We start from the raw sequence: 22,841 nt of genomic DNA on the forward strand, positions 1-22,841 counted from the left end.
TGATTATAATCTTTCTATTTTGACATCGTGTTTTTTTTTGCTACAGAAATGGTTTATATCACAAACAATACTAGGACTCTAACTGGAAATTACCTCTTGAAAAGGTGAAAAGCTAGACCCTCAAAGCTTATCTTCAGGCCAAGCAAGCAAGGCAAAAAGCAGGAAGCACAGCCCAATTCGTTCTTAATAAAAAATTCTTCCAAATTATCCATGAGCCTCAAGCAATTTTTCCACTTGTAGTAAGAATTACTATCAAACTCTACTTATTGGGCTAGAGACCCTTGCGGTGTTAGTGGAAGACTTGCTCCTTTATAGCACACTACCTACACTTGTGAGTGCAGCGGGCAGCAGCAGCCTCAAATCCAAGCTCCACCAAGGTGAAGGAGCCTCATGCATTATTTGAAACCTCCTTTCTGGTAGGGAGGAACTGATATTTGCAATGCCAACACAATTTCATACTGAGAACTGAAGAACAGGTAGAAATTATTCTATGTAATTTTTAAAAAATTACACCTTGTATTTTTCAAATATTTCGAATCTTAGGATGTGCTCTGATAATCTTTGTAAAACAAAAACCCTTCAAACCCACCTAAATAGGTGAAATTTCATTTCAACGAATGGGATGAGCAAATTGGAACATCAAGTGGAAAAATCCAGTTAGCTACTTTCTATTTTTCTCAGAGGCAGAGCTTGGAGTTGAGCCCCCTGGATAGTGCAGGTCCCTTCTGAGTCAGGTGATAGTGGCCACTGCCCTGCTGGGCGAAACCCACGCCTATGAAGGCTGCGGGCCCAAAGCTTACTCTGCAGCCTCATTGCATCTCACATGAGTGGAATTAGAAGCACTTCATTCTTCCCATTTCATACAGGATTTAACCATCAGTTTACTTTGACAAATGAAGTATTTTGCTGTTGTATTTTTCTCTTTGTTTAATAAAATACAGGTTGCAGTTAAAGTAAGCCTAATTCATTTCTATTCCTTGGTACCCAGAGTCTTACTTAATTTCTACTTTAAAACTGAAAACTGACCACAGTTGCAATTGACTTAATTAAGGATTTTTTTTTTTTTTAAACATCCTGTGTTCTCTAAGCCAAGTGCATTAAAGAGCTATCTTTTCTAAGATGTGGTTGCTCCACTCTCCTTTTCCAGATAGCTTTGGCTCTACAGCACTGTCACTTGTTAAACATCGCTCACAGAGACCTCAAGCCTGAAAATCTGCTCTTCAAGGATAACTCTTTGGTGAGATGACTTGTTCTTCTGCATTTTAGTGCTGCCACTCTCAACATAGTTCAGGAATGGGTGTGTAGGTGTGTATGTGTGTGGAGTGCTCTGAATCCATGCTGAAGAGGCTTTAAGCCAAAGTGCTTCAGGCAGCCCACTTTTTCCACTTGATTCCCTCCTAGAGGCTCAGAGAAATTCTGTAACCCTGGCATTAATAATGTTGGATTGGTACTGATATGCATGTATAAGACTTAAGATTTTGGATATTATTTGGAGGTACTTTGGGAAGGGGCAGTAATCTATATGCTGTTAAAAATTACCTTCAAGCATAATGGTTGTATTTGCTGTTAATCTTGATCAGGTGTTTTTTCCTCTCCAGTCTCACCCCCTGCCTTATGTACCATGTCCTACCAAATAAGTTGCTCTGGCAATCTTGAAGCTGATGGTAAAAGTGATATCTCACCCTGGATTGAAAAGAGATGATGGGTCAGTAGATAGAGTCAGGGGGCTCTTGGCTAAGATCTCTTTTTTTTTTTTTTCCTTTTGGCTAAGAACTTGATTTTAGTACTGCATATTACTAGTCATGAAACAAAGCCAATTATGAGTGGGCAGATATTCTTTACCTCTGTATTACTAAGAAAAATTCTTCAGTATGAATCATTGTCTTCAGATGTGAGGACATGCTGTTCATAGGCTCAGGTGTCAGTTAGAAACTCATGAGCCGAGAGCTCAAGGTAACATGTCCTCCACCTGGATTTTCTGTTAGAGAACTCTGGAGCAATAACTTCCATTTGCTTTATTTCAGGATGCCCCAGTGAAGTTGTGTGACTTTGGGTTTGCCAAAATTGACCAAGGTGACTTGATGACACCCCAATTCACCCCTTATTATGTAGCACCTCAGGTAAGCATTTGCTGTTTCTGCCATAGGATGTATCACCATGCTGTCTATAGATTCAGGTTTCTTCTCTTCTACAGCACAAGGAGGTGTGTATTACAGACGGGAAGGGGAGAACTCAGCTTCAGAAACCGACAGTCTGCTTAATTAGGTGCAGGCATTTTATTCTTTTAAAATCAACTTCTTGAGGCACCTGGGTGGCTCAGTTGGTTAAGTGTCTGACTTTGGCTCAGGTCATGATCTTGCAGTTTGTGAGTTCGAGCCCTGTGTCGTGCTCTGTGCTAATAGCTCAGAGCCTGGAACCTGCTTTGGATTCTGTCTCCCTCTCTTTCTGCCCCTTCCCCATTCATGCTCTCTCTTCTCTCTCAAAAATAAATAAACATTTAAAAAATTTAAGGGGAACATGGGTGGCTCAGTTGGTTAGGTCTCTAACTTTGGCTCAGGGCATGATCTTGCAGTTTATGAGTTTGAGCCCCTCCATCGGGCTCTGTGCTGACAGCTCAGAGCCTGGACCCTGCTTCAGATTCTGTGTTTTCCTCTCTCTCTGCCCTTCCCTGACTTGTGCTCTGTCTCTCTCTCAAAAATAGATACACATTAAAAACAATTTTAAAAAATAAAATCAACTACTTTTAAAATCAAGGTTTTTTGAGCGGGGGCGCCTGGGTGGTTAAGTCGGTTAAGTGTTCCGCTTTGGCTCAGGTCATGATCTCAACGGTTTGTGGGTTCGAGCTCCGCATCAGGCTCTGTGCTGACAGCTAGCTCAGAGCCTGGAGCCTGCTTCGGATTCTGTGTCTTCCTCTCTCTCTGACCCTCCCCTACTCACGCTGCCCCCACTCTCAGAAATAAATTTTAAAAATGTTTAAAAAAATAAAATAAAATAAAGGTTTTTTTAATGTACGATAAAATACTCCTACTTTAAGCATAGTTTGATGAGCTTTGACAAGCAGATACTCCTGCATAATTACCACCACAATCAAGATATAAAATATTTCCATCACTTCAGAATCTCTTATGAACCTTTGCAGTCAGTCTGCCCCCGGATTTACCCCTAGCCACCACTGATCTGCTTTCTGTCATCATGGATTAGTTTTGCTGGTTGTAGAAATTCCTATGAATGGAACTCATGTACCTGTTGTATTTCACTTCTTTTGCTCAGCATGTGTTTGAAATTCATCCATGTTGCTGCACATACCATCAGTTCCTTTTTATTGTTAAGTAGTATTCTTATCATAGGACTAAGCCATTCATTTGTTTATCCATTCACTGACTAATGGCTATTTTGGTTTTTTTCCATTTGGACTGTAATGAATAAAGCTGCTAGGAACATTAATTTACAAATTTTGGGGGACACCTTTTCCAAAATGATTGTACAATTTTACATATTCACTAGTTGAAGAGGTTCAGTTGCTTCATGTTCTTACCACCAACTTATGTTATAATTTATAATCTTAGCCTTTCTGGTAGGTCCATAGTATTATTTCATTATGGATTTAATTACAGCATTTTCTTAATGGCTATTCTTGAGTATTTTTTCATGTGTTTGTGGGACATTCTTTTGTGAAATATGTGTACAACATTCTTTTATAAAGTATGGGTACAAATCTTTTGCCCTTTTTTGGTTGTTTTATGATTGACGTATAAAAAGTTCTTACCATTTTCTGGATACAAGTTTTTTGTTGTATGTTTGTATTACTTTTTGTTGCTATTGCCACAGTGACAAATTGCCACAAATTTAGTGGCTTAAAACAACACATTTATTATCTCAGAGTTTTGGAAGTTAGAAATCTGAAATGGTTCAAGGTGTTGGCAGCACTGTGTTCTTCTGGAAGCTCTAAGGGGGAATTCATTCCCTTGCCTTTTCCAGCTTTGCGAGGTGCCTGTGTTCTTTGGCTGGTAGCCTCTTCTTCCATTTTCAAAGCCAGTAGTATGGCATCTTCCAGTTTCTCTGATACTCTTGCTTCCCATTTATAATTTTGATTGCATTAGACACACCCAGATAATCCAGGATAGTGCCCCATCTCAAGATCCTGCATTTAATAAAATCTGCAGAGTCCCTTTGCTCTGCGGCATAACATGTTCACAGGCTCCAGGGATTAGGATATGGATATCCTTGGGGAGCCATTATTCTGCTACCACATATATATTATGAATATTTCTCTCTGACTGTAGCTTGCATTTCAGTTTTCTTAGTGGTCTTTTGAATAGCAACACTTTTTGTTTTTATTTTTAAAAAGTTTTTTTAATTTGCTGGGTGAAGCTGTTTCCACCTCTCCCACGTACATGCATGCACACCACACTGATCCACCCCAGTAAGCTAAGCAGTGCCACCTAGTGGAGACAGAAGCATTACACCGAATCCTGCCCAAGTGCACCCTTCAAGCACATCCCCTAGAAAAACAGCATAAGTCATTCCACCTGCTTAGCGTATGGACTACGGAAGGTTTCATAGTTTCAGTTCTAGGGGAGACTGGATGTAACTTCATTGGGGTTTCATTCTGTTCACTGGTTCATTTATTTGTTCATTTTATTTCCTTCTGTTTTTGCTTAAATTGTTTTCTTTTCCTTATTCTTGAATAAAGAAAGAAAATTTCATTTTTTATTCCTTTATATTTTATTAAAATTTTTAAATTTTGGTTTCATTTTCTTTCATTTTACTATATATAAAGTTTTTTTTTTTCAATTTTTAAATTTTTTCTCACCTTTTTTCCCCTTTCCCTTTTTTCTCTATTCTATCGAGCTTCTTTCAACAAGCAGACCAAAACACACGTACGGTCTAGCTTTATTTGATTTTTTTGTTTTGTTTTTAATTCTTTACTTTTAATTTTTTACTTTATTTTTTCTTCCTCCAAAATGACAAAATGAAGGAGTTTACCCCAAAAGAAAGAAGAGGAAGAAATGACAGCCAGGAAGAAATGACAACACAGATGTAAGCAAGTTTGTCTGAACTAGAATTTAGAACCACGATAATAAGAGTACTAACTGGGGTTGAAAAAATCATAGAATCCCTTTCTGTGGATATAAAAGAAAGAAAATCTAGTCAGGATAAAATTAAAAATGCTATAACCGAGATGCAATCTTAAATGGATGCCACGACAGCAAGGATTGATAAAGCAGAGCAAAAAATCAGTGATTTAGAAGACCAAACTCTGGAGAATAATGAAGGAGAAAAAAAGAGGGAAGCCAAGGCAAAGGAGCATGATTCAAGACTTTGTGAACTCAGTGACTTATTAAAAAGGAAGAACATCTGAATCCTAGGAGTCCCAGAAGATGAAGAGAGATAAAAAAGGGCAGAAGTTTTATGTGAGCAAATTATAGTGGAAAACTTTCCTAATCTGGGGAAGCACACAGACATCAAAATCCAAGAAGCACAGAGAACTTCCATTAGATTCAACAAAACTGACCATCACCAAGGCATATCATAATCACATTCACAAAAAAACACAGACAAGGAAAGATTTACGAAAGAGCAAATGAAAAAAAAGTCCTTAACTATAAGGGAAGACAAATCAGGTTTGCAGCGGATCTATCCACAGAAACTTGGTAGGCCAGAAAAGATGTGGCAGGATATATCAATGGGAAAAATAACGTAGCCAAGAATTCTTTTTTTTTTTTTAATGTTTTATTTATTTTTGAGATAGAGACAGCGTGAGCAGGGGAGGGTCAGAGAGAGAGGGAGACACAGAATCTGAAACAGGCTCCAGGCTCTGAGCTATTCATCAGCACACAGCCCGATGCAGGGCTTGAACCCACGAACCGTGAGATCATGACCTGAGCTGAAGTCGGACGCTTAACCGACTGAGCCACCCAGGTGCCCCTAGCCAAGAATTCTTTATCCAGCAAAGCTGTCATTCAGAATAGAAGGAAAGATAAAGTGTTTCCTGGACAACAAAAACTAAAGGAGTTTGTGACTATTAAACTAGCCCTGCAGTAAATTTTAAGGAGAACTTTTGCATGGAGAAAAAGACAAAATAGAAAAGACCAAAAGCAACAAAGACTAGGAAGGACTAGAGAGCATCATCAGAAACACCAACTCAACAGGCAAAACAATGGTCCTAAATTCATATCTTTCAGTACTCTAAATGTCAGTGGACTAAATGCTCCAATCAAAAGATACAAGGTATCAGAATGGATAAAATAAGACCCATTTATATGCTGCTTACAAGAGACTCATTTTAGACCTAAACACGCCTGTAGATTGAAAGGAAGGGGATGGAGAACCATCTATCATGCTAATGGTTGTCAAAAGAAAGCTGCTGTAGCCATACTTATATCAGACAAACTAGATTTTAAAATAACGACTGTAACAAGGGATGAAGAAGGGCATTATATTAAGGGGTCTATCCACCAAGAAGATCTAACAGTGGTAAGTACTTATGCCCCCAGTGTGGAACACCCAAATGTGTAAATCAATCACAAATATAGAGAAACTCATTGATAATAATACCATAATGGTAGGGGACTTCAACACCCCACTTACAGCAATGGACAGATCACCTAAGCAGAAAATCAGCAAGGAAACAATGGCTCTGAATGACACACTGGACCAGATGGACTTAAGAGATATATTCAGAACATTTCATCCTAAAGCAGTAGAATATACACATTCTTCTTGAGTGCACATGGAACATAGTCCAGTGTAGATCACACACAGGGTCACAAATCAACCCTCAACAAGTACAAAAAGTTTGAGATCATACCTTGCATATTTTCAGATCACAACACTATAAAACTCAAAATCAACCACAAGAAGAAATTTGGAAAGACCATGACTACTTAGAGATTAAAGAACATTCTACTAAATAATGAATGGGTTAACCAAGAAATTAAAGAGGAAATTGAAAATACATAGAAGCCAGTGAAAATGAAAACATAATAACCCAAAACCTCTGGGATGTGCCAAAGGCATTGGGAACTATATATAAACCGATCCAGACCTTCCTAAAGGAGAAAGATAGATCTCAAATATACAACCTAACCTTACACCTAAAAGAGCTGGAAAAAGAACAGCAAATAAAGCCCAAAATCAGCAGAAGGGGAAATAATAAAAATTTTAGCAGAAATAAATTATATTAAATCAGAAAAACAGAACAGATCAATGAAACCAGAAGCTGATTCTTTTAAAGAATTAACAAAATCGATAACTGCCTAGCCAGATTTATCAAAGAGAAAAAGGAAAGGACCCAAATAAACAAAATCACTAATGAAAGAGGAGAGATCACAACCATCACTGCAGAAATACAAATGATAATAAGATAATATTATGAGCAATTATATGCCAACAAATTGGGTAATTTGGAAGAAATGGACAAATTCCTAGAAACATATAAACTGCCAAAACTGAAACAGGGAGAAATAGAAAATCTGAATACACTCATAGCCAGTAAAGAAATGGGATCAGTAATCAAAAATCTCCCAACCAACGAGTTCAGGGCCGGATGGCTTTCCAGGGGAATTCTCCAAACATTTAAAGAAGAGTTAACATCTATTCTTTTGAAGCTATTCCAAAACCAGACAAAGACCTCATTAAAAAGGGGAACTATAGACCAATTTTCCTGATGAACATTGATGCAAAAATTCTCAACAAGATATGAGCCAACTGGATCCAGCAAAACATTAAAAGAATTATTCACCATGATCAAATGGGATTTATTCCTGGGATGTGCAAATAAATTTGTGCAATATCCACAAATCAACCAATGTGATACATCATGTTAATAAAAGAAAGGATAAGAACCATATAATCCTCTCAATAGATGCTGAAAAAGCATTTGACAAAATACAGCACTGTTTCTTGATAAAAATCCTCATCCTCAAAAAAGAGATAGAAGGATCATACCTCAAAATCATAAAGGTCATATATGAAAGACCCACTGCTAATATCATCCTCAATGCAGAAAAATTGAGAGCTTTCCCCCTAAGTACAGGAACGCGACAGGGATATCCACTCTCACCACTGTAAATCAGCATAATGTTGGAAGTCCTAGCCTCAGCAATCAGAGAAGAGAAAGAAGTAAAAGGCATAAATCGGCAAGGAGAAACTTAAACTTCCACTCTTTGCAGGCGACATGATACTCTAAGAGGAAAACCCAAAAGATTCCACCAAAAAACTGCTAGGACTGATTAATGGGTTCAGCAAAGTTGTAGGATATAAATCAATGTACAACACCAATAATGAAGCAACAGAGAAATCAAGGAATTGATCCCATTCACAGTTCTACCAAAAACCATAAAATACCTCAGAATAAACCTAACCAAAGAGGTGAAAAATCTATACACTGAAAACTATAAAAAGCTTATGAAAAAAATTGAAGACAACGCACACACGCACAAATTGAAAAATATTCCATGATCAATGGATTGGAAGAACAAATATTGTTAAAAATGTTGATACTACTCAAAGCAATCTACATATTCAATGCAATCACTAATAACACCAGCATTCTTCACAGAGCTAGAACAAACAGTCCTAAAATTTGTATGGAACGAGAAAAGACTCAATAGTCACAGCAAGCTGAGAAAGAAAAGCAGAGCTGGAAGCATCACAGTTCTGGATGTCAAGCTGTATTACAAAGCTGTAATCATCAAGACAGTCTGGTACTGGCACAAAAACAGACACTCAGATCAATAGAACAGAATAGAGAACCCACAAACATATTGCCAACTAATCTTTGACAAAGCAGGAAAGAATATCCAATGGAAAAAAGACCGCCTCTTTGGCAAATGGTGTTGGGAAAACTGGACGGTGACATGTACAAGAACGAACTTGGACCACTTTCTTACACCATACACAAAAATAAACTCAAAATGGATGAAAGACCTAAACCTAAGACAGGAAGCCTCAAAATCCTACAGGAGAAAGCAGGTAAAAACGTCTTTGACCTCAGCCGCAGCAACTTCTTACTCAACACATCTCTGGAGGCAAGGGAAACAAAAGCAAAAATGAACTCTTGGGACTTCATCAAGATAAAAAGCTTCTGCACAGTGAAGGAAACAGCAAAACTAAAAGGCAACTGATGGAATGGGAGAAGATAATTGCAAATGACATCAGGTAAAGGATTAGTATCCAAAATCTATAAAGAGCTTATCAAACTCAATACCCAAAACATAAATAATCCAGTAAAGAGATGGGCAAAAGACATGAATAGACACTTCTCCAAAAAAGACAGCCAGATGGCCAACCAAAACATGAAAAATTGCTCAGTATCACTCATCAGGGAAATACAAATCAAAACCACAGTAAGATACCACCTCACACCTGTCAGAATGGCTAACATTAACAACTCAGGCAACAGCAGATGTTGGCAAGGATGCGGAGAAAGAGGCTCTCTTTTGTACTGCTAGTGGGAACGCAAACTGGTGCAGGCACTCTGGAAAACAGTATGGAGAGTCCTCAAAGACTTAAAAATAGAAGTACCCTATAACCCAGCATTTGCACTACTAGGTATTTATTCAAGGAATATAGGTGTAATATTTTGAAGGGGTGCATGCACTGTAATGTTTATAGCAGCGCTATCAGCAATAGCCAAAGTGTGGAAAGAGCCCAAATGTCCATTGATAGATGAATGGATAAAGTAAACACACACACATATATATATGGATTATTACTCGGTGATCATAGAGAATGAAATCTTGCCATTTGCAACTATGTGGATGCAACTTCATGACTTTACTCATGAAGAATTTAAGGTATAAAAAAAGAATTTAAGGTATAAAACAGATGAACATAAGGGAAGGGAAGAAAATAATAAAAACAGGGAGGGGGACAAAACATAAGAAACTCTTAAATACAGAGAACAGGGTTGCTGGAGGGTTCTGGGAGGGGGGATGAGCCGGCTAAATGGGTAAGGGGCAGTAAGGAATCTACTTCTGAAATCATTGTTGTACTATATGCTAACTAACTCGATGTAGATTTAAAAAAATAATAAATAAAAAGATTGGTATTTTGGAGTTTGCATTGTAGAAAATATTTAATGATTCAGTCAATTTAATAAAACAGATCTATTAAGTTTTGTATTTAATCTTTTAAAATGTTTATTTACTCTTGAGAGAGACGGAGTGTGAATGGGTAGGGGCATGACCTGAACTGAAGTTGAACACTTAACTGACTGAGCCACCCAGGCACCCCCTGTTTATTTCTTTTTAATGTTTCTTCTCCACCATTAGCTTTGGCCTTGCCTATATGCCATGTACCTCAGAGGGGCTCTCAATTCACGTCTTCTCCTCTAGCACTAGATTGTGCGTGCTAGCCTGGTGGAGGGTATTGGCAACAACAGGTATCTGTTTTTCTGAACCAGCCTCAGTCTTGTGCAGGGCCTGTTGAGTGTCAGGTGGAAGTCTGTGCAGAAGCGTCTGTGAGCGGTGCAAACTCCCCTTGTTTCTGTGGTTCCTACAGGGTCTGCTAGCCCCTCCTGTTAGTCCATACTTGGTCTTTTAGCAGTTTGTTAAAAATTTAGCTGAATTCTTTTTACTCATATGGCATGCTATAATGCCCCCTCCTGGTTCTGTCATAGGTGAGCCAATTTTTACATCTTGCTTCTTCTTGGAAGGGCCTGTCTTTCTTTAGATTGCAGAATCTTTCATTGTCTTGAGACCTCTGATCTCTAATGGGTTCACGAAAAGTGAGGATTTTGTAGTTTAGTTTTTCCTTATTGTCAGGTTGGGAGTAACACTCCAGCTTTCTACATCCTAGATCCTAATCAGGTCTCAGCAGTTTGACTGTAGTGTAGGTGTTTGTTTTTCCTGCTAGGGGTTTCTTGAGTTCCTTGGATCTGTCAGTTTATGGTGTTTATCAGTTTAGGACAATTTTCACGCATTTTTAAAAATATTTTTCTGCTTGTCCTCTTTGCCTTTTCCTCAAGACTCCAGTTACATGTAGGTTAGATCACACACAGAGCATTGAGGTTCTGTTTTTTGTTTGTTTGTTTGTTTGTTTAGGATTTTATTTTTAAGTAATCTCTACACCCAAGGTAGGGCTCAAACTCACAACCTCGAGATCAAGAGTTTTATGGTCCCTCGACTGAGCCAGCCAGGCACTCCATGGTCTTTTTTTTTTTTTTTTTTCCATCTTTTTTTGTCTGTTTCACTTTGGCTGAATTCTGTTACTATGATTTGAATTTCACTACTCTTCTGCATTGTCTAATCTGTGATTTTCTTCATTTCTTTAAAAAAATTTTTTTAATGTCTTTTATTTATTTCTGAGAGACAGAGAGACAGCATGAGCAGTGGAGAGTCAGAGAAAGAGGGAGACACAGAATCTGAAACAGGCTCCAGGCTCTGAGCTAGCTGTCAGCACAGAGCCCGACACAGGGCTCAAACCCATGAACCATGGGATCATGACCTGAGCCGAAGTCAGACACTTAACCAATTGAGCCATCCAGGCGCCCTGAGAATTCTTCATTTCTGATTTACTTATTTATTTAATGTTTATTTATTTATTTTGAGAGAGAGGGCAAGAAAATCTCAAGCAGCCTCTGTACTGCCAGTGCAGAGCTTAATGCCGGGCTTCAACCCACAAATGGTGAGATCATGACCTGAGCTGAAAAAGTCGGTCAGAAGTTGGATCCTCAACCAAATGAGCCACCATGGTGCCCCATATTTCTGATTTATATCATCTGTTTCTTTTCTCCTTTTGTTCATGCTTACCTTAAAGTACCTCAACATATTTAATAACTTAATTAAATCCTTGTCTGCTGCTTGCACCACCCCCTGTCATTTCTGAGTCTGCTTTTATGACTGATTTTTTTCCTTCTTGGTTACAGATCACATTTCCTGGTTATGGATTACATTTTCCTGCTTCTTTGCATGTTGAAGAAATTTTGATTGGATGCTGGATGTTATAATATTATGTTGGTGAATGTTGGGTTTTGTTGTCATTTAAAAGTATTTAAAAAGGGATGCCTGGGTGGCTTAGTCAGCTAAGTGTTCGATTTCAGCTCACATCATGATCTCACAGTTCGTTGGGTTTGAGCCCTGTGTCAGGCTCTGTGCTGACAGCTCAGAGCCTGGAGCCTGCTTTGAATTCTGTGTCTCCCCTTCTCTCTGCTCCTCTCCCGCTTGCATTCTATGCCTGTCTCTCTCAAAGATAAACATTAAAAATAATTTTTTTTTAAGTAAAAGTATTGTTTTGGTGAGTGATAAGTTACATGCAGATCCACTTGGTTGTCTTGAAACTTGCTTTGCTTCTGCCACAGTGAGTCTAGATGAGGCCTTGTTCTCAGGTTACCTCAGCCCTGCTACCTAGAGGAAAACTTGTGGTCCCCAATTATTGATGCCCTAGATGATCAGTAAGATCTCTTTACTTTGGCTAGTTGGTCCTTAGGTACCTGCTAGTCTTCTGCGACATCTGGGAATTATTCAGCTTATATAGCTCCCGAGTAGTTGTTCTAGTAGCTGGATGCTTCTCTGGTCTCATGGAGTATTGCTCTTCCATGTGCAGCTTACTGCATTTACCCAAAGATCAAAGGGATCCTTATGCAGGTTTTTATGTACCTTCCCCACAGTTGGTAGTTGGCTCCACAAATTTTAGCCACACTACTGAATTCCTGTGAGCCCTCTGTACTCTGCTTAGATCCTCTCCCTGCACTGCATTCCAGAAAATGCCTCTTGATAAATCATATGGATTACCACATTTGCTTGCTATATCTCAGGGTTCACTGAACTGTGTTGTATATTGTTCAGTGTCAGAAAACAAGTATTCTCTTACATTTTTTTTTTTAAGAAATGAAGGAATCTTTTTTTTTTTTTTTCAATTTTAGAGAGAGAGAGAGCATAAGCAAGGGGGAGAGGGGCATGGGGGGAGAGAGAATCTCAAGCAGGCTCCATGACTTGATATAGGGCTTGATCCCACGACCCTGGGATCATGAGCTGAGCCAAAATCTATAGTTGGACGACTAACTGACTGAACCACCCAGATGCCCTCGCTTTCTCTTATATCTTGTCCAATGTTCAAGTTGTATGTGGTGGGAAAGAAAGTTGTTAATTAAAGATGGTTAATCATGGCCAGAGTGTCATATTTTTTATATAGCTGATACTTATTCTTTTCAAGGTTTGTTTTACCAAAGAAGCCCTCTTTAAGGGAAAAAACTTTTATTGAAATATAATTGATACATGACAAATTATACATATTTAATTACTTTATAAGTTTTAATATATATATTTATATATTCTCATTAAATCATCACCACAATCAAGGTAGTGAACATATTCATCACCCCCAAAAGTTGTAGCATACTCCTTGGTAACCTTTCCCTGCCTCTCTTCTTGTCCTCACGTTCCCTGGCAACCACTGATCTGCTTTCTGTCATTATAGATTATTTGCATTTTCTGCAGATTTATGTGTAAAGTAGTACATCATCCAGTATTTTCAGCTTTTGGTGTTTTCTTTCACTCAGCATAATTACATGTTGTTACATGTATCAGTAAATAGTTGCTTTTACTGCTAATAAGTATTCCGTATGTTGATTTGTTTGTCCATTCATCTATTGGTGGATATGTGGTTGTTTTCAGTTTTGGGCTATTACAAATAAAGGTCTTATAAACATTTGTATACAAGTTTTTGTACAAAATTATTTCCTTTTCTCTTGGGTAAATACCTAGAAGTGGAATAGCTAGATCATTATTTACAAGCTGACTAATTATTTTCCAGAGTGGTTGTACAATTTTACATTCACATCAGCCTTAGAGTGTCTTAGAGTGTAAGGTGTCCACACTCTTACCTGCATTTGGTATGGGCAGTCTTTTATTATTTTTTTTTTAAGTTAATTTATTTATTGAGGGAGGTGGCGAGGCAGCGAGAGGAGAGAATCCTAAGCAGGCTCTGTGCTTAAACCCATGAACCCGTGAAATCATGATCTGAGCCAAAATCAAAAGTCAGACGTTTAATCGACTGAGCCACTTTGGCGCCCCAGACAGTCTTTTTAGTGGGGATGTAGTGGTATTTCACTGTGGTCTTAATTTGCACTTCTCTAATGACTAATGATGTTGAGCATCTTTTCATGGTGATTCTTTGCCTTTTGTATATTTTCTTTGGTGAAGCATCTGTTCAAATCTTTCCCCCCACTTTAATTTTAATTTGATTTAATTTTTTTATTTATTTATATAATTTTGAAAAAGAGAGCAAGACAAAGAGGGAGAGAGTGAAAGTGGGGAGGGTCAGAGAGAGGAGGAAGAGAAAGAATCCCAAGCAGACTCCATGCTGTCAGCACAGAGCCCAACATGGGGCTCAAACCCACAGACCATGAGATTATGACCTGAGCCGAAATCAAGAGTTGATCGCTCAACTGACTGAGCCACCCAGGTGCTCCACCCCATTTTTAAAATTGTGTTGTTTTCTTATTGCTGAACTTGAGAGTTCTTTATGTATTCTGGATATAAGTCCTTTATTAGATATATGCTTTGGAAAGATTTTCTTCCAGTCTGTGGCTTATCTTTTCATTCTCTTCTTAACAGTGTCTTTTGAAGAGCAAAAGATTTTAATTTTGGTGAAAGCCAATTAATTTTTAAAAATGTTTTATGGACCTAGCTTTTGGTTTCCTATGTAAGAAATCTTTGCCTAACCCAAGATCACCCAGGATCTCCTATTACAAGTTTTATAGTTTTAGGCTTTACATTTAGGTGTGTGATCCATTTTGATATAACTTTTGTATAATGCAGGAGTATGGATCCAAGTAATTTTTTAGCATTTTGATATCCAGTTCTGGTACCATTTGTTGAAAAGGGTATCTTCATTGCATTGCTTTTGAGCCCTTGTCAAAGATCAACTGAATGTATATGTGTGGGTTTAATTTTGGATTTTTCTGTTCTGTTCCAGTGATCTCTTTGTCTTTATACCAGTACTGTACTGTCTTGATTACTGTGGCTTTATAATAATTATATAATATTTTATAATTATATAAAATAAGGTAGTGTTAGCTTTCCAACTTTTTTCTTAGTTGTTTTGGCTATTTTAATTTCTTTACATTTCTATATGAATTTTAGAATCAGCTGTTAATTTCTACAAAAGACCTTGCTGGGATTTTGACTTGGGTTCTTTTAGAGGTACGGTTCAAATATTGAACTAACTAATAGGGACACTAACATCCAAACAACACTGAGCCTTCTAACCCATAAGAAGACTATATTGCTCCATTTATTTTTCCTTTTATTTTGCCATTATTTTTACTTTATTTGTGTAGTTTTCAATGTACAGGTCTTTCCCATCTTTGTTAGATTTATCCTTACTATTTTTTGTGCTGTTATAAATGATATTTTCTTTTTCAGGTTTAATTAATTCGCTTTATTCCTCTTGTATAAGAACACTATGTGGTGGCCATAGCTGGAGCCTGAGTTCTCTGCATGGAGACTCTCTGATGTGGTCAAGATGGTCAGTGAATTCCTGACAGGGAAACTTGGTGAACACAGCCTCTTTCCAGAGTGTTGGGTGGGGGGAGGCAGCTATAGGTCTTAGAGATGACATCAAAGATTGCTTTGGCAAAGTTGCCCCAGGTGACACTGTAGCCCCTGGCTGAGGTGTGACAGCTGTCAACACCTGCCATCAGCAGCTTTGTGGGCATGGGTGTCTGGGTGTGAGGGGGAAGCAGACCAGCGCAGAGTCACATCATCCTGTCACCTTCAAGGAATCTGTAGGATGTGCCAGTAGTGTTCCCCCAGGGGTCTGCCTGCACAGGACAATGGAGAGCTTGGCCAGGATGATGGCCCCATGGATGGCAGTGGTTACCTCCTTGGAACACTTAACACCCAGACCAGCATGATTGCTATAGTCCTTGATGGCAACAAGTACCTCAAACCTGACCGACTGGCCAGCACTGCTCCGCTTTTATACAGGCATAAGGGAATGTCTGTCTCCAGGAAAAAGTATATGATCTCAGATGCCTTGATGGACAGGAAGAAGAGTTCAGTCTCTTTTAAGGACTTGATCATCATGTCCTTGACCTGGGTAAACACTGATAAATTGTTGGTTGTAAAAGGGGTAAAAGGTTTTTGAAAGTTTGTGTTTTACAGAGGTTTGTTTTGTTTTGTTTTGTTTTGTTTTGAATTGTTGACCACCAGTGTCTATCCTCTTCAGCCTTCCAGAATTCTTTCTCAAGTTGTAGGTCATTGCTGTGGTTTTCAGTAAATTGTCCCCTTTGGTCTGATTCTGACAGGTACTGGAGGCTCAGAGAAGGCATCAGAAGGAGAAATCTGGCATCATACCTACCTCACCAACACCCTACACTTATAACAAGGTAGGGGAAGAGATACTTGCCTTCACCCCTCAGGTGTAGCTCTGCTTCTCCTGTGAGGTATTTGTGGCTCTTTGGGAATGTGGCTAAATCCATTCTTATTCCTGCCCAAAAGGCTGGCAGCAGCCACACATGCAGAAAATACTTGGAATTCAAGTTTTTTTCTGATGAAATGTGACATAAGGTTCCTGGCAATTGAGGTTTTGCAGCAGGAACCAAGGGCGATGGTCGCCTGTAGGTTATGTATTTGGGTAACTGTACAGTCCACTGACCACATTTAAAAGACATGGTTGTCTTGATTTTTTGAGGTGGAGGCCATTTCTGAGAACGTTTCATGGCCATTTATGGTACCATTCTTTCTTACCCCAAAATACTGAACTTAGAACAGCGTCTGTGACACACAGCATGTGTTACTGGTACTATCACAGTTCTCAGTCTGCAGTCTACACATCAGGATATCTGCTCGAAAGCACAAGAATATTAGGGCCTCTTAAAGCAGGTCCTGGAGTCACTGAGTAGATCAGAAAAAAAAAAACTGCTGCTGGGGGACTCATGCCTGAATGTAGATGACAGAGAAGGACCTGGGTGTGGTAAAAAGGCAGTAGGCTGGCTCTTCTTGGGTCCTGCACTTTAGAGGGCAGCGCACAAAGAACACACAGCTCCACTCATGACTCCGCACTTCACACTGTCACTGACACAGTGTAACCAGGACCCTGAACATCTAGTTTCATGATTAACACTTGTCAGTCCCCAAGTACTTACTGCTCCACATCTTCTTGGCCTCACAAACTCAAAACCACAGGCAGCTCTGCCCTTATGGAGTGAAGGTTTGAGGGCTGTGCTGATTATGGCATCAGATTCAGAAACTGCTTCCTGCTTCTTGATGCAGGCTGGAAGTGAGTAGTAGAAGCACTTAGATGACATTGATTTACTTGCTAAAATCTTCTCGGCATGAATGCAGTGGATTCCTGTGTGATATATTATTTTCTGGTGCTATTTTTTTCTTTTCCTGTTCCATTTTGTAAACCTTACGGTGCTCACTAACTAGCATGGCATTCATAAAAATTACACACTGCACATGAATAACATGTTGAAATAACAAAGAGCTCATATTACTTTTGAATGTGGATATATGTTTGTCTAGAGATAATCTTTATACTGGCAACTAAATGAACACTGAATGCTATATTTGCAAATAATATTTTAACAAAAATACATAGTAAGATGCAATTAAACTTTTAAAGTTTTTTTTTTTTTTTAATGTTTTTTATTTATTTCTAGGAGAGAGAGAAACAGCGTGAGCAGGGGAGGGCCAGAGAGAGAGGGAGTCACAGACTGAAACAGGCTCCAGGCTCTGAGCTGGCAGTCAGCACAGAGCCCGACGCGGGGCTCGAACCCACGAACCGCGAGATCATGACCTAAGCGAAAGTCGGACGCTTAACCGACTAAGCCACCCAGGCGCCCCGCAATTAAACTTTTAGAAGTTAAACAGATCAACCTCAATTTAAAAAAACAGTAGTATCAGTTTCCTCGTGCGGAAAATGAGGGATCTGAATTGTTTTTAAGATTCCTTTCATTTCTATGATTTTTTAATTATGTTCTATAGCATGGGTCATGTCATCTACAAACACCCATGAGTATGATGCCAAAACATGGGTAGGGGGAGTACCTGAGACACCCTGTTTTCAAGCTCTTCTCAGCAAGATGCAGCTGTGGTATGGCGAGAGCACGTGGCCGCAGCGGCAGGCTCCCTGGGCTGCCTTTCTCAGGCACACACTGCTTCTGTCCTGCAATTCAAGACAGGCTTGAATTGAAGCCTCTGAGGACCCAGGTTCTGAGGCAGGTAGATGTGCATTTAACTAACTTAGGAGCCCTTTATTAATAATCATGTTGTGGCTCTTGCCCATGAAGGCACCTTAACACCTACAGACAAAGTAGTTGGTGGTAATTTTCTTTCTCTTAGACGATCTTCCCCAAGAATGGCATATGGTCTTGCACATGGGTGCAGTGAGTCATCTGTGGGCAAAGGAGTGCTTGTAGACCTCCTGTTCTTCCCTCTACTGCCTCTTTCTGATCTGTGGCAAACTGCTTTGGGTTTTGATGAAATGACTTGTGGTATATCAAAGGGTCAGCCTGTCTGTGTCTTAGCTACTTTGTTCCTGTACCCTCAACCCTGCCCAGGTTGACATAGTACATGTTTCTCAACCAGCTGGTTTATATCTGTTACTAATATAGCTGGAGACGAAGTGTCATACACCTGTACCCAAGGATCGGTTAGCAGCTTGGGCCTGAGTGGTGAGAATAAAATTGACTGTTTATTTTACCCTAGACTGGCCTTGTATGCTGGTGTGTATGTATGTAGCGGTGGTGGCATAGAAAACATATGGAGAGAAAGGTTAGTTCCCTTAAGACTTCTGAAACTTTTCCAGTCTCTGTTAAGTGGTTTTTGGAGATGCCAGCCTGTGTATGTTAGGGGCTCTTCCTGGGCTGGTCCTGGGGGCTTTATTTTGGGGCTGTACCTCTGCTCGTAAGTGACTGTTTTCTTTTTTCTTTCAGAGCTGTGACTTGTGGTCCCTAGGGGTGATCATCTATGTGATGTTGTGCGGATACCCTCCTTTTTACTCCAAACACCACAGCCGGACAATCCCAAAGGATATGCGGAGAAAGATCATGACAGGCAGTTTTGAGTTCCCAGAAGAAGAGTGGAGCCAGATTTCAGAGATGGCCAAAGATGTTGTGAGGAAGTGAGTCCCCAGCCTGCAGGGTGGGGAGGCCAAGGAGGCCTGAGGTGGTGGTGGAACACAGGGGAAAAGTCATTGGTTTCCCAGGCATGTTCCTTCCTGTTTGCACATCATAGATATCTCATTCCTGCGGTTTGAGATGAGAGCTCTGCATATCCACCTTGGTGAAAATGGAGCTTTGCTTCCACCTGTTGCATTCTTAGAATGTTGGGCACTGTTCCAGCAATCCTACTGCTTCGTGTTCACTGAGCAATTTTCCCTCTTTTGGTTTTAGTTTTCTTTATCTGCAATGCAGTGAAGATAAGCATTAAAGGGGCAGTGCCCGGGAGCTGTCTCCTGACAGTACAGCCATTTCTCTGTGGAGATTACTCCCTTTCAAAAGTGAGCTTGTCCTGTTGGTTAAGAATCTGTGTGTATAAAGAGGGATTAGTTTCTAAACTATACAAATAAAAGTTTTTAGGAGGGTGGAGGGAATGTTTACAGCATCATTTGTCTTGCCATGCTTTTTCCACACTGTATTCTCAGCTACTTAACCAAAACATCAGTGTCCTCTAAGTGGTTCTTTGTCAGTTCTGTAGAATATATTTCCTGTCCCTAGAGTGACATTGATTATCTTCTTTCAGTTTCCAGATTCTTTTCTTTTTCTTTTTTTTTTTTCTTTTCTTTCCTTCCCTTCCCTTTCCTTTCCCCTTCCTCCCTCCCTCCCTTCCTTCCTCCCTCCCTCCCTCCCTCCCTCCCTTCCTTCGTTCCTTTTCAATGTTTGTTTATTTTTGAGGGGGAGAAGAGGCAGAGAGAGAGGGAGAGAGAAGATCCCGAGCAGGCTCTGCACTATGTGTGCAGAGCCTGATGCGGGGATCAAACCCGTGAACCGTGAGATCATACATGACCTGAGCTGAAATCAAGAGTCGAATGCTTAACTGACTGAGCTACCCAGGTGCCCCTTGGATTCTTTTCTAAATAATCCTTTCTTTAGAATCTGAAGCTGTTTGTTCAGAACGATCCAGAAGGTTGCAGAGAACCTGAAAGAACAAGTGCACATGTTGTCCTTACTCTGACGTATATAGTCAGAGCATATGTAGTTGGAGGGGCTGTAAAAAGGCCAGGAAACATGCTGAAGTGAGCTAAGAATTATATCCGCATGAACAGACAAGATGTAAAGAATTATCAAAATGCAGATGGTACACAGCAATACATTCGACTTAGAAAGAAATGCCTTCTTCCCCTTCTCAGAGACTAAATTTTTAGCTTGTGAATATTTTTGGAATAAAGGGTTCATGTGGTTACAATCTAACAGTTTTATCACAAGTACCAACCTGGATTTTCATTACTACATGACCCTTCACTTAATTTTGTAGTGACTGTCAGTGAAAAGAGCACTTTGAGTCCCTTTTGGAAATTGGACCCCACTGTTCTAAAAACATGAGTATGGAGATTCAAGTCTCAGGAACTGTAAGCTGTGTATGGTCTTACTGAATCTAGAACTCAGTCTGAAGTATCACTGAATTAAGCCTTTTCCTGTCTGTTTTATCTCACTCTGTTTAGTGTAGAAAGGACTACCAAAGGACACAGTGCCCTCACAACTAGTGGCTAGGAACTAGAACCCCACCCCTGCCTGCAGATAGAAAGCCTAAGCTTGTAGGAGTTGGTAGAAAGTCAGAAGCTAGAGCTGGTAAGAACCAGACTCAGGAACTTCCTGGCCTTCTGGAAGTGACTATGCACAGCACCCCTGTTGGCCTTTTCTCCACAGGCTCTTGAAGGTCAAACCAGAGGAAAGACTCACCATTGAGGGCGTGTTGGACCACCCATGGCTCAACTCAACTGAGGCCTTGGATAATGTGCTACCCTCTGCTCAACTGATGATGGATAAGGTTTTGAATGATGCTTACTTTATTCACCAAAAAGGCTCTGCTGAGAAGGAATGCTCAACAAAGTTCAGGGAGGGGCCAAAGGCAGAGCAATACAGAGCACTCAGTCTTTACCAGAGAGATATCCCTGCTTTCCTGAAAGTCAGGATCTGAAATAAAACTTCTTTGCATAAAGACCAGATCAAGGCCCGGTGAAGGAAAATCCAGATCTTCCATATTTATGCTATGGGGCTGGGGGAAACATAGTACTATGAGACACCCTCCCTTCCCCCGAGGGGCTTAAACAAGACCTGTTGGAAAGACTAGTTTACCTGAAACAGGGAGGCAATATTTTAGATATCAGAGCTTTGCATGCTGCATCTTCTATGAATGCTGTGGGAATTCAGAAAAAGAAAACATCTTTGAAGGGGTGTAATTACGGAGAGTTCCCAAAGAGAAGGCAACTCCCCCATACTTATTAATTACTACATGGCAGTTTTTAACCTGTTCACAGGTTTAGCTATGAGCTGCCTCAGAGAACTTGAGCAGACTGCAGTAAGTGCCCAGGTGTAGGGAACACCAGGAGCTAACCATTACAGACCGAAGTGCCTGAGTGGGAAAAATCACCTGGCTTATTAACGGGAAGTCCAGGAGACATCTGCAGCAGGGCTAGTCTTTGAAAGTACACAGAGGAGCTTAAGTCTTAGTAGAGCATAGCTGAGAGGGCTTTGTAAATTTGGAGGAAGAGATTTGCCACAGGGAAGGTATTTAGGGAGGGTCAGCCAGTCTTGCAGATCTTGCCAACCTAAGACTTCTGCAGTAATCTGCAAGCTGAGGGGCAGCTCTAGGAACAGAGAAGTGGAAACATATGAATAGACTGAATATTTTTTAAGACAGATTTCTACAATTTTTGGTGACTTAGTAGATAAGAAGGGGACAGTGGGTGTCATATCCAGTGATACCATTGACAAATAGAGGGAAATCAGGAACAAAGCTGGTTTAGGTATTGTTTAGATGGACATGCAAATGAATGAGATGGGTTGTGTTGGACTATAGTGTAGTTGAGAGGTAAAAGCAGTGACACAGACATGAGTTTTACCCACTTAGAAGGCATGGGATTGAAATGTGAGAAAGAATAAGGGGATAGGAAAAAATTCTAAGTCCCCCTTAGTTTTGCTGGAGTATAGGAAAGAAAGAGCTGGAAGGAACAGAGTTCTTTGCCATATCTGATTTTGTGTGGTTCTCCTCTTTGTTTAAATATGCCCATAGTCCAGAATTGGTTTGATCAGTCCAAAATCCTAAGAGATTATTTAAATTGGCACATGGGGGTTATAGTGTGGCTTTCCTCAAGATCGTGGGATTGAAGAAGTAAAATTGCTTTCTGGAGTTACTTTAGACTTAGTGCATAATGAAGCCAAATAGGAAGATGCAGAATCTTCTTTTTTTTTTTTTTTTAATGTTTTTATTTTTAGGGGAGAGAGAGACAGCGTGAGCTGGGGAGGGTCAGAGAGAGAGGGAGTCACAGACTGAAACAGGCTCCAGGCTCTGAGCTGGCAGTCAGCACAGAGCCCGACGCGGGGCACGAACCCACGAACTGCGAGATCATGACCCAAGCGAAAGTCGGACGCTTAACCGACTAAGCCACCCAGGCGCCCCGGAAGATGCAGAATCTTCTTAATGAGAAAGAGCAGCCCCTAGGCCTAGAAGATGGAATTGCAAGGTGACAGACCGTATATTCCCATTTTTAAAGAAATGATGGGGTCATGATGTAGGATGGCCAACTCTGAAGTGTAGAAAAATGGCCACATATGTGGATATTGAATAGTGTCCCATCTAAGCCCTGCCTAGGAGATGGAGTCTGAGCTGACAGCCTTGAGCTATTCTCATCTTTTTTATCAAGCCATCACTGATAGGGGTGATGTG

General features: G+C 40.0%; 1 protein-coding gene and 1 non-coding gene across 3 annotated transcripts in view; one reads left to right on the forward strand and one right to left on the reverse strand.

Annotated features, from left to right (window-relative positions):
• Nucleotides 1-22,841, forward strand: part of MAPKAPK5 (MAPK activated protein kinase 5) — a 46,731-nt gene that overhangs the window by 19,265 nt on the left and 4,625 nt on the right. For both annotated transcript variants that reach the window (XM_039233649.1, XM_039233729.1), the window contains exons 6-10: nucleotides 1,148-1,237; nucleotides 2,025-2,120; nucleotides 16,256-16,336; nucleotides 18,890-19,077; nucleotides 20,822-20,942. In XM_039233649.1, coding sequence (XP_039089580.1) covers nucleotides 1,148-1,237; nucleotides 2,025-2,120; nucleotides 16,256-16,336; nucleotides 18,890-19,077; nucleotides 20,822-20,942 — 576 coding nt within the window. The remainder of the gene's footprint in view (nucleotides 1-1,147; nucleotides 1,238-2,024; nucleotides 2,121-16,255; nucleotides 16,337-18,889; nucleotides 19,078-20,821; nucleotides 20,943-22,841) is intronic.
• On the reverse strand, nucleotides 233-384 carry LOC120223650. Its single transcript, XR_005526354.1, has one exon. It is a non-coding gene; the product is annotated as a small nucleolar RNA SNORA62/SNORA6 family (small nucleolar RNA).

The sequence above is a fragment of the Hyaena hyaena genome, unplaced genomic scaffold, assembly GCF_003009895.1.
Source record: "Hyaena hyaena isolate Hyena2069 unplaced genomic scaffold, ASM300989v1 scaffold_0, whole genome shotgun sequence".
Taxonomy (NCBI): Eukaryota; Metazoa; Chordata; class Mammalia; order Carnivora; family Hyaenidae; genus Hyaena; species Hyaena hyaena.